Genomic DNA, 19,806 nt, shown 5'->3' with positions numbered 1-19,806 from the left:
GTAGCCATATAGCAGTATTGGTGACCCAGTTTATACACAGTTTTTCCCGACATCTCCTAAATCAGCCAACATCTGGGCAGAGATGTTGGGACGCATTTATACGCACCGACAGGAAGTACTGCAGGACACCTGTGGAGCTGGAATGCAGTATTACGTAGTGATACATCGTGATAAATTTTGTTTCAAGCTAAAAGTCTGCTTCCAATAGTTCTTTCAATGACATTTGTTAACTTGCTAGAATCACAAAGATATCTTTGATGGCCTGATTTTACCGATCATTACTGTAAGAAATGGTTTCCTCTGTGCTCTATCCTTATGCATCATAGCCTGGCCTGTAACGCACTGTAAAATTACTTATACTCCCTGAGAAGTTTTGATAAATCCCCTTTAGAATATATTATGGTACAGTTGCCATAGCTAACTTCAAAATGGGTCACTTGATCTCGACGAGTCTGCTAACTAGCCTGAAAACTGTTCTCCTGATGTCGGGGACCAGACACATTTTGTTTATGCGTGCGCTGAAGCTGTCGGGGACTCCCGCTGAGTTGTCTCCCGCTGAGTTGTCGGGCGACCACTCTGGACATGTCGGCTGAAATTTTCCCGACATCTGGAAAAATCCTCTTTAAGACCATAAAATTCCTGTTTAGACGTAGAAAAAAGCTGTTGCCTGCAAGATACAATGTATCTGCAGTCCCGACATCTAGAAAACCTGTGTCTAAATTGGGCCTTAGATTTTGTGATCATGAAGTCTGCCTTGTTTTATTGATTTTTTGCAACTTTACCTAAAGCGACCTAAAGTTGCACACCTTTACATGTAATTATCATCATGTAATTATGTTTGGCATATATTGTACAATTACAAAGTTTTTTAATCATATTTTCATTTTGTTTAGATCAAATATACATGTATGTAAGGAATTTGAAGGGATAGTGACTTAAGATTGCGTAAATTTTGACTGTCAATTAGGAATCCTCAGTTCAATGAAGTGTATGAACTATAACGATATTAAATATGAACTGACATAAAACACATCAATATCAATTTTCACAGTGTTCCAAGACCGTTCAAGGGAGACTATGTTCAGCTGCGCCAGAACATCAACTGGCGCCGAGTGACTGACTCAACAGGAGAGAGCGAGGTGTACTTTTCGGATATCGTGTACAAAATCAACCGCTCCAATGCCAAGGACAGTTTGCGCCTTATGGTTCTCTGTGACACGTCCATGCTGATCGTGAACCAGAAGACCCTGGCTATAAAGTACAGACTGCCGGTCACAGAGGTAAGAATTCATCCTGGTCCTGCACAAATAGGAAATGTAGTCAAGTGTTGGGAAGAACTGTTCACTTGTACAAAATTGTATCAAATAAACCATACATTTGTGGTTGATTTCAGTTTATGAAAAAAATGTAAATTTTTTTAATCCCAGGGCTCGAAATTCAGTTTTGGACATAGATGCACTGGTGCACCCAACCAAAAAAATTAGGTGCACAGAAAGAATTTTGGGTGCACCACATAGAAAAAATTTGAATGTCAGCAAAACATAATAATAAAGTTTAACGCTCTTAAGAACTTCAATTTCTATAGCTATAAACCTTAAGATTTCAAACAAGTGATACATCAAGTACAACAAAAGGTTTTATAATTTTTTCTGATACTTAATTCAAGAATATTCTGTATACTTACTGTACAATAGTACCCTTATCCTATAGCTTACAAAAATATCTAGGTGCACTGGTACACCCACAGTCAAAAATTAGGTGCACAGCTCCAATTTTGGGTGCACACAGGTGCACATGCACCCACTATTTCGAGGCCTGCATCCATACACAGTTAGGCAATGTTGATTGATTATATGGATGACATCCTCTAGGAACCCCAAAACTGATGCTTGAGTGTGAATAAAAGAAGAGTTTTCCACTTAAAAAGTTGCCTTTATTATGAAATGTATGTGGTCAACATTACTTAATGTTGAACAAAATGACTTAACACACTGAGAGTGGTATTCAATAATAATGTGATGCTTCATTTTTGTTCTTTCACATCTTCTTCTTTGACTTTGGCATTCTATGACATTAGTATCCGTCTTCCCGAAATATCTTTTTGCAATTTACGGCGCATATTTGCTCATTTTGTAGCTGTTTTGCACGATTTACAGTATGGTAGAAATGGTTTTCTTGGAAATGGGCGAAAATTGATGCACGCGCGGATGTCATCCATATATTGATCAACATGGCACACTCACTCACTCACTATCCAGTGTAATGTCTTCTTTTCCCCATCATCTGGGGGTTTGACATGCTTGCACATGGATGGGTAAGCTTGATGGCCGCTCGCCACGTGCCTCTGTCCTGGCCTTTAACTAAAACCTTGCTAAAATCAACCACAAAACCTATTTTTCTAGTGCCCTTAGAAATTGTGTCTCCCCATTGGATAAATACCGGTACTGTAAAAGGGCAAATGTTCACGGGGATTTAATTCAGAAAATGAAGTGTTCTCGGTGGTTTTACGTTTGCAGTTGAAAGTGACGTTCGTCCATCGTTGTCGATGAAGACCTCGACTTCAACTTCAGTTGCCCTTGTGGGCACGGACGTGACTGATCAGTCCAATTCTTGCACGGAAACACCGGCCGCAGGTGCTGCACTGTAGGCTGGGTTTTGGCTGTGCAGGGTTCTCTTCTCTCGCCTTGAGCGCCTCCCGCCTGCTGGCAGCCTGGGTGCTGCGACTAGTCACAGCGAGACGGGCACCCTGATGAACTGCGCCACTGGAGTCGGTCGGATGCATTGTCTACCCTGCTTTCTACTGGAATGCTGAGGCTCTTCAATGTTGCCTTTAAGTTGTCCTCGTATCAAAGTTTGGGGCGACTGGAAGGTCTTTTGCCTTCAGCAAGTTCCCCATACAGTAGGATTTTGGGGATGCGTTGGTCATGCATGCGTCGGACGTGCCCTGCCCATCTGGCTCGGGCCTTCTCCAAGAGGGTGTGTGCGCTGAGCATGTTCGCACGGGCAAGTGCCTCTGTGCCAGGGATGTGATCCTGCCAACGGATTCTCATCAGTCTGCGTAGACAAGTTGTATGGAAGTGGTTCAGCTGTCGGGCGTGCCTGCTGTACACCGTCCAAGTCTCACAGGCGTAGAGAAGTGTTGTGATGAGGACTGCCCGGTACACCTGGAGCTTAGTGCTGAGACTGATGGCCCTTCTCTCCCAGACAGACCGTTGGAGTCTCCCAAAGGCACTGCTGGCCTTGGCGATTCGGCAGTTTACTTCCTCATCTATGTTTGAGTGCCGTGACATGGTGTTGCCCAGATAAGCGAACTTGTGTACTGATTTTAGGACTTGACCATGAACTGTGATGCTGGGCTGCTTGTGGGTCTTACCAGGACGTGGTTGAAACATGACTTCAGTCTTCTCAGTGCTGATTGTGAGGCCGAAGTTGTCGCAGGACCCAGAGAACCTGTCAGTTGAAGACTGCATTTCCTGCTTACTCGCAGCGTTGAGGGCGCAGTCATCTGCAAAGAGGAGGTCTCTGATGACTGTCCGCTTCACCTTTGTTAAGGCAAGCAGTCGACGTTGGTTGAGGAGCTTCCCATCAGTCCTGTACTTGATGCCTATTCCTTCCTCACTGTCCTGGAAGGCGTTGGTGAGCATGGCTGTGAAGATGATGCTGAAGTGTGTTGGCGCCAGGACACACCCTTGTTTAACTCCGTTAGTCACTGAGAAGGCTGCGGATGTTTCTCTGCCCAGCGCTCAAGGATCTCGGCTCTGTCGGTGATGAGTGTCCTTCCATCGGCACTAAGAAGAGGGAAGGAGCTGGAGCGCTGGGGTCCGTAGAGCGCACTTATTGTGTCATAGAAACTCTTTGAGTCTTTCCTGTTGGCAAAATATTGGATTTCATCCGCCTTCTTGCTGAGCCAGTCCTCCTGCATCTTCCTGAGACGTTGCTGGCATTTCCGATGGATGTTCTGGAATGCTGCTTTCTTGCCAGTAGATGCAGGGTCGTTCATAGTGAGTCTGTGTAGGCGGTGCTTTTCAGCCAAGAGAGATGAGATCTGAGCATCGTTTTCGTCAAACCAGTCCTGGTTTCTGCGCTTTGTTGAACCAAGGTGCTGAAAGGCTGTTATATAAACTGTCTTCTTTAGGGTAGACCAGTCGTCCTCCACAGAAGACTCTCCTATGTGAATGTCCTTAAGCTTGCTATGCAGGTGGCTAGCAAGACAAGTTGAAGTGTCTCCCTGCTTGAGTTTGGTGGTGTCCAGTCTCTTGCAGATCTTTTGTCCCTGGGGTCGTCTTTTCGGCTGAATGCGAAGTTTAACTTTGGATACGATCAGCCGATGGTCAGTCCAGCTCTCGGCTCCACACATGGCTTTAGTGACCTTGACGTCCTGTCTGTCCCTTTTCCTGGTGATGACAAAGTCAATCAGGTGCCAATGTTTAGAGCGTGGGTGCATCCATGACATTCTTTTACGCATAGTTGGCAAAAGAGGGTGTTGGTAATGAGTAGTTCGTGCAGGGAGCATAGCTTCAGGAGCAGTAGTCCATTGCTGTTGCACTTCCCCACACCGTGGTGTCCAATGGCACCGTTCCATGTTTGGCAGTCTTGTCCCACTCTGGCGTTGAGGTCACCTAGGATGATGACATTGTCTGCCTTTGGGATGGCTAAGATGAGGCAATCAAGCTCCTCGTAGAACTTGTCCTTAGTCTCCTGTGGGTTGGTCATGGTTGGTGCGTATGCACTGATTATTGTTACGTTCTTGTTTTGTCCAAGGGGGAGTTTGAGGGTCATAGGCCCCTGGGTAGAGTGGCAAGTTTGGAGACAAGGTGAGATTTTATTAGCCTCCATAGCAGGCTCTGAACCGGCCTTTTTGGGGGCTAAATAATACACCTTTTGCAGCCAACCCGTAACTATCAGCCACCCCCGTAACCAATTTGCCGGTAGAGCCTGCATTATAACGGCGGGTCAAAGCGAAATTAAAATCACGTTAGGGGAATTAACGCAGAGGTGCGAATTTCCTGCCTATGGTAGACCGCACAATAGCAGTACACGCACCTCCTCCAGACAGTGCGCTTTCACGCCCCCGTGTGCACTAACCCGACAATTTTCTAACGGTACAAATTCTCAAAATTCTCTTTTTTTGGAGATACAGAAGTTTAAAATTACTTGTTCGACATTATTTCGGCATGTCTGACACCCTTGCCAGGACGGAGGGTGGATCGCGCGAAGCATGGCGGTTTCCCCATCGGAAAGACACTCTCGGGCCATCCGAGCCGTGACACAAGGCAACGATAGCTTCGTCGGCCTAGCTACAGGCCATGGCAAATCAATTTTGCATCCATTGCCGATGAGCGAATATGATGTGGTCGCCATTTCACCCACCCAGACCCTTGTTGTAGACCAGATAAGACGTGGCTAAGTTTGTTTCCATCTTATTTCGCTATGGTAGATGCCCCCCTCCCTCACTGTCATCATGCAATCCGAGGCACATAAAAACTTGCGTTTGTCTAGCGTTTGCCTTAGTCCACGTTCATGTTTGTCTTTAGGAACAGTTGAAGTTGAAATAGCAAACTTTTTTGCCACAAAGTTTACGATGCATGCAAAAACGAGTTACCAGATGTACCAGTCGGCGAGTGTTGGTAAACAACATGCTGTATGTAAATGAGCAGTCGCGCGTGCGGGCCGAGTTGTTAACGTGTTAACTGCTTGTCGCGGACATGCGAATTGCTCCTAACGTGATTTTAATTTCGCTTTGACCCGCCGTTATAATGCAGGCTCTACCGGCAAAATGGTTACGGGGGTGGCTGATGGTTACGGGCTGGCTGCAAAAGGTATTATTTATTTAGCCCCCAAAAAGGCCGGTTCAGAGCCTGCTATGGAGGCTAAGATTTTATTGCAAACGCAACACCTGCCTCCCTACGTTCTTTCTCACTGCGGCCAATTCAATAAAATGTGTAGCCTCCTCCACTGTCCCTCACCGGGTAGGTGTGTGAGAGCTGCGATGTCGATGTTGTAGCGGGCTAATTCTCTGGCCACAAGCGCTGTCCGCTGACAGGGCCTGTCTGCTTTGGCATTGCCCATTAAAGTTCGCACTTTCCACGTGCCTAGAGTAAGTGAGGTTTCCCTCGGTTTCTTTACGCTTCTTTTACGACCACGTAGGGGGGATTCCCTCCAGCCGCTGGTCGGGTTGGGTTGAGGCAGGCTATGTTTAGGACACCTTTTCTAGTCCCGACCTCATGCTACGGAGGCGAGCAGAGCTATCCTGAAGAGGGCTGCTCAGTCACCTTGGCTGCTGCCGGGTTCCACTTCTGCCTCAGGTCAGTAGGAAGACGACCAATAGCCCAAGTCGCCTGTGTGCAGGCTTGCAGCTGCAGCTTGAGTGTAATCCGCACTTGCTGCTTCGCCGCTCCCCCATCGCCACAGGACTTTTGAAGTTGAGACTTGCGCTGCTGATGTTGATTTAGGTGAGGAAGGGGCGTGCATACAGTCAGCCAGCCTCACCCTCTCGTCCCGGCTCATCCGGATCCAGGGGCAAGACAAAGTCAGGACGACTGGGAATAAGCAGGGATGCAGCAATTTAACCCATAGCTGGGACTTGCCCCTCACGTGGTTTTGCCCGCCTGCTGAAGCGGTGTACTGGGGTGTGGCGCTTGGAGCCAGCACCTGAGAGATTAGAGGATAGGTGAGGTCCAGTGGTGCCTGTCCACCCTACTGATGGCCGGTCGGGTGCAGCAGACAGGCAGCCAAAGGTGCAGACCAGGGTACGATGTGCAAGCCCAAGGTATAAAACCAAGGTTCAGTGTGCAAGCCCGAGGTACAGACCCCTACCCAGAGCCTCCTACACCCCAGTTGAAAGTACCATGTCGGGTTTTACTGTCAAATGCAAAATGTTTGCAGTGGTTTCAAGTTCACAGTGAAAAACATGAAATCACTGCGAATGTTTCCCCTTTTACAGTATCACCTTTAGTTTTGACAGTTTGTTAGAGATATATCTGTTTAAACTTTATCTCCAAGCAGATATTGGGGTGCACAATTGTAATGTAACAGTTACTGTACCATTGTCCCTGCAATATCTGCTGGGAGATTGATTTAAACTTAGCATTGTACTTTTATCACGGTAAGCACACTTACATAACTGCTTTTCCAACTATGATGGATATGAGGAACACATCTCCACTGCCACTGCCACTAATTTTGCATGTACATATTGTACATCGATCTACCTTCATTCATTCCCATATCACAACTGTATTTTGGCAGCACCTCAGGGTCAGAGCCATAGTACCTTATTTGAAATGCTGTGTATTTATTTTAGATTGCGGGCATCTCAGTGAGTCCATATATGGACAACCTGTTTGTGATCCACATCAACCAGACCGGCGAGGAGGCCAGCAGGAAGGGAGACTTTGTCTTCCACAGCGAGCATCTGGTGGAGATCGTGAGCAAACTGAGGGACCAAGCAGAACGTGCCAAGGGTGCACAAGTACCAGTCAGAATATCCAACACGTACGTACAACAAGGTGTTTTCTTTTGTAGGAATAAATCCTTTCTGATCAAGCTTAATTCTGTAAGCACACAAGAGTTTTTAGAAGAAGATTAGTCAATAAAGTTTTTGAAAAATTATATTTCTGGCAGATTATTTTTGCTTTTTAACAACATGTATATGATAAAGAATCTTCCCATGGATTGTAAAGAATATTTAATATTAATTAGTACATAAATATAGAACTTACATGGAATACATAGTGTTGATGAATTCTCGCTTCTTGTTCAATAGTTCCTGTTAGCATAAGAATAAGGACTGTCTTGGGCAAATGTAAATGAAAGTTTTGGTGCTTTGAAATCTTTAGGATGTAAATTCCATTTTCATGCCTGTTGTGAAAATCAACATTTTGCTCAAACAGTCTCATGTAAAACAAGAGCTTTTAAAAAAAGCTGGCGTTTCGGCTACGTTTATAAGTGTGAATTGTCTTTTCCCTTTACTTGAAGTAAAATCTGCCAGAGGAAGTCACTCAAGGGCTGTTCAGTCTATAAGAAAAATTGTCATTTTGGGAAATGAGTACTGTTTTAATAGAGAAAGGCAGATTGGGGAAAGCAATTTTGAAGTTACGTCACTTAACTTAAGTGCTTTTGAAAAAGCTGGTCTTGGCCTACAACTTGTACTTATTTGTAAAATGTATAATAGGCTCATCATAAAAGCTATCAATGTAATTATGTACATGGCACGCAATAAAACATAAAATTTGAAAAAGCACCATTGAATCATCAGCACTATGGTAATTAAGTGAAATAGAAGTTCATAACAGCTAAGGTTCTATCTAAAATGACTACCAAATGTCAAACAAATCAACAGCTACCTCATCCGTATTATTCTGGGTTCCGCATTTACAACATTTCTTCCTTATTTTCCTGGGTAATTTTGCTAAAATTCATGAAAATTCCCATAGTTTTGTGCCGAGGGGCGCCACTTTCCACGTCCGTGTTGTCTGAATGAAGTCGATACTGAACAATGGAGCATTTGCTACTGTAACAAAGAATCGCTGTTTTGCAAACAACATCAAGAGCCTCTGTTTACATCGGGGATAGAAGTTTAGTGGCGAGTGTTTTGCAAGAATCATCTTACCGCGCATAGGAGCCGCTGCACGGTATTTTCCATTACAATGAACAGAAAAATTCGAATGCCGGGTTTGGAATCTATGAAGTCCTGTTCATAAGACAAAGGCCTTGTATACAGTGTTTCCGCCAGAGGGGCGTCTTCCCGTCAAATGACGGCCTTATGTCGCTTTGGACGGCCTGAACTCAGACATAGGCCGTCCTCTTTAAAAAAAAGACAAACTAAATGCCGAGAAATCGGGGGAAAAAATACGAGAGGTCGGCATAATTTCTTTGTTTTTCTTTGTTACTGCGGGCGTGGGGACGCTCTATATCGTTGGACATTCACACTCTTTTGTTTGTTGCTATTGTTAAGCTTGCGAAGAATCGATGTCGGTGCCTTTGGCATACGGTGATCTCATTAAAAACCCGTTTTTCAAGACTCAATCGAAGAAAGTCATCGAAGCAAACAAGAAAAACGTAAACAAAACAAGAATTTCGCCCGTGCATTTCAGCCTCTACGTCGTAATTTGCCGCGATTCGCCGTCATTTCTGACCGTATTCGACACAATATATATTCCTTTGAGTGTTTTTCCGTGAAAATTCTCCATATGTACCGTAGATAAATCATAATTTTCGCTATGAGTTCACATAAGTCGAGCCGCAACCTGCCCCGTCCCGGGCCGTCCGCCATGTTTTTAAGCTCATTGATATGCAAGGTTTTAAGCGCTGATTGGTCCGCGTCATAAAATCCTGTGCTCTGATTGGTTGACGGCAAGATGTCACGTGACCACAGGGCGGGAAAACCCCTTTACACTTCAGACGCTTCTGGTCACTAGCATACTTTATATAGATCGCATTTTGTGACGATTGAAGCAGTATTAAAGCGACCTTCGTAACAAATTGATTTTGAAAAATTAACAAAGTCTTTTCTGATCACAACATTCAGTTACTTTTCCTGGTCAATTAATTTTCGCGGTACGGTCAATTAATTTTCGCGGTACGGCCCTCCCCAAGTGGACGGCCTCTCAGTCGCGGTCTGGCGGAAACACTGCTTGTATCTATTAAATGAATATTTAAAAATAACAAATATAAAATATTTCTTTATTTATTAATGAAAAAAATGATATTCATAAATATGATATTGATAGATTAATATAATATCAATATATATTTTTGATATTCAATATCTAAAAAGAAAAAAAAATCCATGCACGGAGACGAACCCGGATCTTCTGGGTCCGAAGAGCTTGCGTTGCCAGATCGGCCAAGCTGCGGTACGTAACTAATCACACTGGACGTAATGCTATAACCTTACTATATGGTATCATTTATGCCGATTTTTGGTCGTTTTCTTGACGAAATCATTTTTTTCTTCTGCAATCTTGTGGAATAGATGTAATATGGTCATTTTTCAGGATATCAAAGTCCGAAACCACAATGCAATGATATTTCCGAACAGTTGTAGCAGTTACATGCGTTCGCCGTCCTGTGTCACATGCAAATCTGCGCCGTCCTGTGTCACATGCAAATCTGCGACACAGTGTTGAACCAAGCTTCCCTGGTCCATGCTTGAAGCCTTGCTTGAAGGTAAAAGCCAGGACAATACGTTCCGGCGCGCATGCGCCGAAACGTAAAAAAATACCACCACGTGATACAGCAGGGCTCGAAATTCATTTTTGCACTGGTGCACCTCACATAAAAATTTAGGTGCGCAGAAAGAACTTTGGGTGCACAACATAAGGAAAGTAAAGAAGAATGTCAGCAAAATGTATTTCCGAACCCTACTGGATCTCTTAACAAATTCAATCTGAAAATCTATTGCTAACTTCAACATTTTAAACTAAATTAAAGCAAAGTACAACAAAGGTTATACATTGTATTACTATTTCAGATACCGGTACGTAAATTTGAAGATTGTTTTGTATACCATTGTACCTCTATCCTAAAGCCTCCAAAAATATCTAGGTGCACTGGTGCACCCACAGTCAAAAATTTGGTGCACAGCTCCCATTTTGGGTGCACAAAGGTGCACATGCACCCAGTATTTCGAGCCCTGTACAGGCTGTCTACAATTTGTGTCAACGTTAACTTTCCCTAGCCCTAAGTATCCTCTAATGACTCCTTAAATTTCACAAATCATGATTTTTAAGATTCTGTCAAGAGGGAAACAGGCTATCAGAAAGTTTGCTTTCAGTAAGCAGGAAACCAACAGAATTTTCTCTTTCTTTTAAAAAGTTGTGATACATGCCATATACATGTACAGTCAAACCTGCCTAAGGCGATCACCCACGGGACAGAGGAAAAGTAGTTAAATTGGACAGGTCGCCTGAGGATCAACTCACAACATATTTCCAAGTTTATATGTTTCAATGTCAACTATTACATTACATGCCTGTAGATGGATGGAAAATGATTTGATTTTAGGCACATAACTACCATAAGTTTGAATTCCCGTTCACGGAAAGATCCTTCAAAAATTACATTTTCCATTATCGTATGGTTGTAATGTTTGTGTACCATTACATCATATATACATCATATTTCCGTCATGATCTTGACTTCAAAACAATGTGTTCCTCTCCCGATTCAATAGCGCCCTCCCGCATTGACACATTATGTCAAATAGTACACACATACCAACAAATATGGCATCCATACAAGTCCTAGGAAAAAGCCTTAGCAAAAACCTGCCGATGCCAGCCTTCTCTTGGGCACAGACCGCTGGAAAGGGGCAAAAAGTTTTCGATCTGACAACTAAAGGATGAAAACGTAATGTTGTGAACGAGCTCACGACCGCATGGAAAGGTAAGCGTGCAGCAGAACGTACAGCGTCAGCGATCACAAGCAGGCAGCCCCCAATAATGGTATGTGATGTTCATGGAAGTAAAAAAAATATGAATCTTGATTTTCATCAATAACGGGAGTATTCTAAATATTCATATTCATGGATCATTCTAAATGTTTATATTCAGGAGTGTTTAGAAACCCCAGTCTCATGAGCGGTACCAAGATCGCGTCAGCCCCCAACAACATGTCTCGCCGATAAGTTTTGCCCGCTGCAAAGTCATTTTTTGGCGGTATATAGTAATCTCCAAGCAGATCTACACGGTGCACCGAAAATCGTATATGCTAGCCAGATAAGCTCCAATCAGCCAGATAAGCTCCAGTTCGCACTGGAGCTTATCTGGCTGACTGGAGCTTATCTGGCTAGCATATACGATTTTCGGTGCACCGTGTAGATTTGCTTGAAGATTAGGTATATAGTAAGACACAAACAAATTAAAAGAAAACAATCATAAACTATGCACAAAAAGTTTGGAAACTTTACTTTGGTTGACCATATTTCCATTGTTTCTTGATCAATTTCAATGCATTACATATCGTTGGAAAGCCTGAGTGTGTAATTTCCTTTCCTATGATACCCAACTCATTATAATTGCAATCTCTTGGAGCGAGCACCAGGCCTGCTTACGCGAGTGGGTTGTACAAAAAAAGTGCCCAAATCATTTCCATGCTAGTGTCAAACACTCAGCCCATTTGTGGTGGTGTTGTCCACATCGCGAATGGAACAGTTTGTCGAGGAATGTTATGTTCACAGCTAAAGATAAGAGTAGATTTATTTAGACTGTTGGATGGGTAAATGAAAGTGTGGGCAACGAGGAGAACCCTACGCTGAGTGTTGCACAGATAGACTGACTGATTGTTTTATTGGAGTCAGTGTCATAGTGTGGGGCAGTACAACGTTAACTGGGAAACCAGGCTAATCATCCTAAGCAGCCTCAATGTGTCAAGACATAGAGACACATTTCTCCATCAGTCACATTTCCTAGACCCTTACCTCTGAAATATGCAAGATCTGCAAGATGATGGTGCACGTCTATACAGAATGAGAGCCATTTCAGACCACCTCCAGGATGCAGGAATACAGAGGATAGAATGGCCCTCCTGCAGCACAGATCTCAACACAATTGAACACTGGTCTCTGTGATCACTGATCAGCTTGGGCGAGCTGTGCATGCAAGAATGATCAACAGAACAACACTGGTCGACCTGCGACGACTCCTTGTGGAAGAATAGCCAGGGGCCGCGTAACAAAACTGGTGACAAGCATGAGGAGGATGTGCCGGGCTGTGGTGACAGTGATTGGCTTGTGTACTCAGTATCAAGCCACCTTCATCATAACTGAGGCTCCTTTACGCATTGTTTTTGTTTGGATGAAGACTATCCTTGGCTTTCATATTAATATGTTTTGTTGATTTAAGTTTCATATTACCCTGGCCTCATACAAAAGCCACGTGCTACCAGCAGAAGAAAAAATACTGAATTGAGCGTTTGATATTAGTAGGGTAATCTGGGCACTTTTTTATGTGACCTGCTCGCATAAGCAGGTCTGGTGCTCGTTGCATTAATTAACAACCATATTAAGTTTGGTATCATGTGAAAGAAAATCACACAAGCTTTGTAATGATATATAAATCATTAACATTGATCAAGAAACAACGGGAATATGATCGACCAAAGTTAAGTTTCCAAACTTTTTGTGCTGAGTTTAGATTGTGATTTCTGTGAAATCTGACATTTTCAAAATTTACATTTTATTGATCAGAAACACTTTATGGACGAAGTGATGCTATTCCATAGATTTTTGTCCGTCAAGGTCTTACAAACTTTTCCGTCATAGGCAGCATGTCGCCGCATGCTTGAAAATGAGGCGGCCACCATGGGCAGGTATTGGGCTCTGTACGGTCCCAACTTGTGCCAGTCGCGGTCACATTGGACAGGTGGTCACCTTGGACAGGCGGCTTAATGCTTATGCCTATGGGGAACATTTTCAAGACCGAGAAAAAGCAGTCACTGAGGCCAGGTGGTCAGCTTGAAAAGGTGGTCTCCTAGGCAGGTTTGTTTGTATAGCCGTTATGGTAAAACTGTATGAATACATGTATGAGACAGCCAACAGCCCCAGAGTACATGTAAGTCTTTACAAAGTAAGTCTTCAGTATGTCGTTCACATGTGTGTCTAATGAGAAATTCTACTTTTCTCGTAGGTTCAGTGCCCAGTTCAATGGGAAGGGAATACAGGTGGAGTTTGTGGAAACCGGCCTGAACGGGAAAATGCCTGTATGTAAGCGTAAAGATGACCAGCTGGACGTCTTGGTATGAGAGGACCCCAGGCCCCGTGCCCATTGTTTGTCGTGAAAGTGCCTGTAACAGCTGACAACTTTTCCAACTCAATAATATTTGGGAAGTGTCCATGTATATTTGCCTGTAGGAAGAGATTTTGTATGTTATGAATAATGTCACATGTGTGTATGTTGTAAGTGTTAGATGATTACAGATAGCAAATCTTACCCTTGATGCTGGACTAGGACCAGACATTCTATATTACGTTACATTTATAATATTTGAATAATGTTCTTAAGTCTGTGCTGCAGCTCTATTGTGCGTAATAATTTTTGCCAAGTTTTTTTGAGATGCCTCAGGGGCAGATGCTGTGGCAGCATAATTCTAAAAGCTGTCGATGGATCTGTATGATATTTGGTATGTGGATAGGTGTCAGCAATACAAAGGGTAAGTTTAATTATGGGACCTCTTGTGGCTTTCTGTGGTACTGCAGCAGAACTTCCGTTTTAATCTTGTGTTCCCAACATGAGGATCATGAGTTTTGGGTGGAAGATACATTTGTTGCTCTCGGTCCCCCAAAAGTGCGAAATGGAACGAAATGGAACGAACTAAAACATATGTAACATTATGAAATGAAATACCAGTAGATAGCGAAATATAAGGAACGTTGTAACATTCACAGTAGACCGGAACAGGAAGCAAATACATAATCTAACGTGTTTTATTTCTTGAATCTATTTGATGTATTTGATAATATTAGATACAATGTTTTTGCCGCGTTTGTGTGGCTAGATTCTTCCCTAAAATGGGAGCGCCGTGTGCAAAGAGCTCGGCCGCTCTTCCTTGATTTTACCAACTATCTGCAAATGAACTGCTGCAAATAGCAGGGAAAACCAGCAAACGGAACTGAGTATCGAAGAAAGGACTAGATTATACAGACGTTGGTGGTAACATTGCATCTCATAATTCACCAAGAGGGCATGAGGCAAGCTTAATTTCATTATCTATACAGCGTGTTTGCGTGTTGTGTGAACTGTGAAATACATATCCTGCTCGTTCACACCCTCCCTTTGTTTTGTCGTGAACAAGGAAGCAGAATGTCTCCAGAGGTAGTTCTCAGTCCACGTCCGTGATTGAATGGAGTGTGAAATGTCGCATTGGTGACGCAGCGCAGAGCTGTATTTGCATATCATTAACGGAGGGGTCCATTCTCCGACAGCCAACCAGCCGAACAATTGGTTGTATAAAAATCGTTGTTGCGGAGATATGCCAGGGCTCGAAGTTAACTATGTCCCTATGTCCCGGGGCCACCAAAATTTGACCTGGGACAACTCAATAATCAATTCGGGACATATTTGGGACAATCAGGGCTCCTGAGTGCCACTGTGCTCCTCCCTTGTGAAACTGTATACTGGTCCCACCCACTGTTTTTGGTGTGGTACTAGTCTTCTCAAAATCAATCATCATTTATCACTCAGCATAGTGAAAGGAAAGCCTGTCCCAGCTAGGCTGTGGCACATGTCTGCTCCCCTGACAGGGGGTCAGCAGAGGGATGGTCACACCTCATTTACTTGATTAAGGTTTGCCCTGCAAGATTAGAAATCAAACATTTTCGGATTTGTTCTACCTCCCCAAGAGCCACCGCATCAATGAAGTCTTTAAACTCTGCAGAATTATGCTTTTTCTTTTATAACCTATTAAAATACATTATTTCAGGAACAATATTTCTGGTTGTTAACTTTGTTGAAACTTGTGTTTACTACTGAGTGTATATACCTTTGTATGTATTATATTTTTCAAATTTCATGCAAGTTTCTATTTTACAATACACAATTTTGTATATAACTAAAAAAAAATATTCTAACACAGATTGGCTTGGGCTCAGGTCCTGACTTGAGTATAGGTCCAAACCTGAACATGAACCTCTGGAACTGAATGCAGACCCGACACTAAGTTCATATCTTTGGCCCTGGTTGGGACACTTCAGGACACTTTCGGGACAGTTGAAATCCACTTTTGGGACAATGTTGGGACAGTAGGGGAAAAAGTTAATTTCGAGGCCTGTATGCATATGCTACGTACTAGTTATGGACTAAAACTGTATGTAAATAAAACTTGGAAGTCGGAGTTTGATTCAACCTGTCGGTAGCACGCCCACGTGCACAGTTCCGATGCGCTGGCAACATTGGCGGTTCATTTGCATGCGGGGCTCCATTTGCAACACGCAAACACGCTGTATAGATAATGAAATTACGCTTTGCCTCATGCCCTCTTGGTGAATTATGAGATGCAATGTTACCACCAACGTCTGTATAATCTAGTCCTTACTTCGATACTCAGTTCCGTTTGCTGGTTTTCCCTGCTATTTGCAGCAGTTCATTTGCAGATCATTGGTAAACACAAAGGAAGAGCGGTGGATCCCTTTGCACGCGGCGCTCCCATTTTCAGGGAAGAATCTAGCCACACAAACGCAGCAAAAACGTTGTATTTACTATTATCAAATATATTAAATAGATTCAAGAAATAAAACACGTTAGATTATGTATTTGCTTCCTGTTCCCGTCTACTGTGAATGTTACAACGTTCCTTATATTTCGCTATCTACTGGTATTTCATTTCATAATGTTACATATGTTTTAGTTTGTTCCATTTCGTTCCATTTCGCACTTTCGGGGGACCCGTTGCTCTAAGTCTTGGGAAGGAGTAATGTAGATTTGGGCTCCCTAGCAGCTTTTGTGAAACTGCGGTGGCCAATTTTGTTTGAGCAAGGAGGTTCTTGGTTTGAGATTAAATGAAAAAGGGTCCATGGATTATCATCATGTTTGGTACGTATGTGACATACAATGTACATGTAGTTCAGCAAATGCTAATTATGCATCACAGAAGCTAGTTTTCAAAATTAATGAGGAAATTGGATAAATCCCTGTGTTCCTTGATAGGAATTTCAAACAAGTGACATATGTAACAGAGAAAGAGGGATATCTAGAGATATCAGCCATGCAAACAAAAAATTTATTTGCATGTTTATTTGAAAATACTTGTATACCTCAGTGGTAAATAATGGGAATTTCATACTTTCGGTGTTTGGAAGTTAGATAAAGGTAAATTATCATTAGACACAAAGTCGGACTCATTTGCATAATTGATTAGAAAATGTTATACCATAGCCTTCTGTGCCAAGATAAGAATTTCATACTTGGGACAACTTGTGTGATTTGGGAAGAGAAGGTCTAATCAAATAGGTCTAATCTATCCAAAGTATGACCTGATTTGCATATTTGATTAGAAAACTCTAGTGCTCACGTGGAAAATGTTTACGATTTCAGGCATATATCACTTAGTATGAGACTAACATTGCCATACATCTATTATGCAAATTAGATTAACAGTAATCATTGTCATGGTAATGTTTTTAATTGCCACACTTATTAGTAGTGTAATTCATGATAAATGGCTATTTGATAGTAACTGCAAGAAGATGAAATACTGACTCAGAGGTACTGTACCATTCATCATACTGATATGAGTATGAATCATAAAAGGGTATCTTTTTTCAATCTGCTAGAATTTCTTGTATTTTGTGTGCAAACAAAATTTTGATTATTGTTATCTGTACATGAATACAAACAACACTGATTCTGATTGTTCCCAAGTATGAAAATTTAAGCAGTTTTCAGCTTTCTGTTGCTCATAGAGATCTTCATGATTTTTCTTCAGGTATTTTATAGGAAGCTATATGTATGAGTGTTAACAAAGGTTCAGGGACATATGTTTACAATCCTTTGCAGGTAAAATATGAGTGTTAGCAAAAGATTCAGGAACATAGAAAAATGGCAGTTCCAGATTGGTGAACTATTAAGATATGAAGCCCTGTACTTTTGTAGTGCATGGCTGTGTTACACAGACATCTTCCTCCGATCCAACTTATTTCCAGCTATACAATTGACAGTGTAGATTTCTCTTGATGCAACTAGTTCATCTTATTATTGATTGTAGTTCTATACAATATGTTCTGTTCTATGCAATAGTTCACTAGAAACCTTTAGTATTGATGCCATACTTTTATACAGTATTCATTCTCTTCTTCACAAGTTCCGAAGAGAACTCCACTTCCTGTCTATGTACACAAACACAGAATATAGGCTAGTCGCCACCGTCACATACTTTTATACAGTATTCAATATTGCTAGGTTTTGGATGTTGCTATCCAAGAAATAATTGTTCCATGCTTTTCTCTAACATTTTTGTTATATATATAAGTTGATGATAATCTATGCTGCAAATGCATAACAGACCCACTATGCTAATATAAGTTTTCAACTGATTAAAGGTCAGCATAGAGGGTTATGGTACTTTGATAGTGAACCAACCAGTGTAATTAGTATAAGAGCCATTTCTGTTTGAATACTCCTAGAATACAAGAAAAAGCAAGACTAGTGTTTGATTTCCTGTTCTTCCCTTGAATGCCAAAGATCTACATACTATAGGTAGTTTGATACATAATGTGTTTTGTATTGAGTACAATAATTAAAGGAAAGCTACACAAAAGATTGAAAATCCTACAATGCTATGCTTAATATATTCCAAAGTCAAATTCTTACTTCAAGTTGTTTCACATAAGTCCGTCATAGTTCTTGGATTTTTCGCTGTTTGCAACTTATGCCTTGCGGACGCCTTCTCACCTGATAATTATGGTACACTGAACACTGATGTCATATAATTCAATCATCAGGTGAAAAATTTAGAACACTGACGTCATATAATTCAATTATCAGGTGAGATTATCACCTTCTCACCTGATAATTGAATCATATGACGTCATAACTTGAAACAAGAACTTGACTTTCGAATATATTAAGCATAGCATAGTAGGATTTTCAATTTTTTGTGTAGCTTTCCTTAAAGGTCCAATCTGGAATCACCATATGATGCCATACGCATGTCATTGTACCAATTGAATGAATGATAGGAAACTTCACATTGGCAAACATTTCTGAATTGCACAAGTCCTGTTATAATACCTTTACTTTGATCTGCAACAGAATTTGACAAATCCAGATTGAAAATATAGTTTGCCAAACCAAGACTTAAGTCTGTTTGATTACTTAATACTTCAGGTCTTTCTAGCACTTACTGTGATCATGTATCAATCTTGTAGTCCATCCATGCATGATCATATGATATCACCAAACACAATTTTGATTAGAAATTGCTATGATGAGTCAGGGGCAAGTGGACTCAACAGTGACAACACACCACTTTACTGTATTTTTATATCTTTAAGAATTTCAGATACATTTTATCAGTCTATGTTAATTATGATAATCAACTTAAAATCTTTGCAATGTTTATGTCACCCTGCCTTGTGCAGCTTAGGAATACAACCTAAGACTTTGTTTCTGTATTTTGTATATACTAGACTTCTGCAGGAAAGAAATAGGGAAAGACTGTGTTTCTGAAATGTTATGATTACGGAACAAGCCACCTCTTTAACATTATTTCTTCCCTGCATTACTAGATTCAATTCTTCAATTCAGTTCAAGTTGCTGTACTGTTTAGTTTCTGCATTTTTGTAATGAATTAATCATGTCAGATGATTGGCATTTTTTTTCTACTTTTTATTCATACACATGAATTGTACTTAAGAATGATGATAATTTGTTATTGCCATATTGAAATATGGTGATTAGCTACATTGCTGATTATAATACACATGTACTTATGTAAACATGACTACATGTATATGATAGAGACAGAAATGGTATAAACATTACAGTATGATTACATTTATTTATCTGTTGGGTGAAGGTATGGATTATAATGAGAAAACACATATTTAGAACCACAATTAGATATGATGACTCTCTGTGTAGTGAGCTATCTTTGATACGGACCTTGATGTTGGCAACCGTCATGATAAATAAAACGTTGCAGAATCTTTGCAAATGTGATGACAAACACGTTGTTATCTTCGCCGAGAAGATTATGTTTTCGGTTACGCCAGCTGTGTGGTGGGTCTGTATGTATGTCAAGAGCATAATTCGAGAAAACTTTGATATATCTTCTTTGTGCAAAGTAAGGTCAAGTTCAAAAATCGTTCAC

General features: G+C 41.6%; 1 protein-coding gene across 6 annotated transcripts in view; it reads left to right on the top strand.

Annotated features, from left to right (window-relative positions):
* The window catches only part of LOC136446542 (unconventional myosin-Ia-like), a 113,850-nt gene extending 99,689 nt beyond the window's left edge, over positions 1 to 14,161 (top strand). For all 6 annotated transcript variants that reach the window (XM_066444948.1, XM_066444945.1, XM_066444943.1 and 3 more), the window contains 3 exons: positions 1,052 to 1,280; positions 7,304 to 7,494; positions 13,629 to 14,161. In XM_066444948.1, coding sequence (XP_066301045.1) covers positions 1,052 to 1,280; positions 7,304 to 7,494; positions 13,629 to 13,743 — 535 coding nt within the window. In that variant the 3' untranslated portion in view covers positions 13,744 to 14,161. The remainder of the gene's footprint in view (positions 1 to 1,051; positions 1,281 to 7,303; positions 7,495 to 13,628) is intronic.
* The last annotated feature ends 5,645 nt before the right edge of the window (positions 14,162 to 19,806 follow it).

Source organism: Branchiostoma lanceolatum, chromosome 12 (assembly GCF_035083965.1).
Source record: "Branchiostoma lanceolatum isolate klBraLanc5 chromosome 12, klBraLanc5.hap2, whole genome shotgun sequence".
NCBI classification, from domain to species: Eukaryota; Metazoa; Chordata; class Leptocardii; order Amphioxiformes; family Branchiostomatidae; genus Branchiostoma; species Branchiostoma lanceolatum.
Note: the sequence above shows the minus strand (reverse complement) of the source record. Positions and strands in the feature narration are given on the sequence as shown.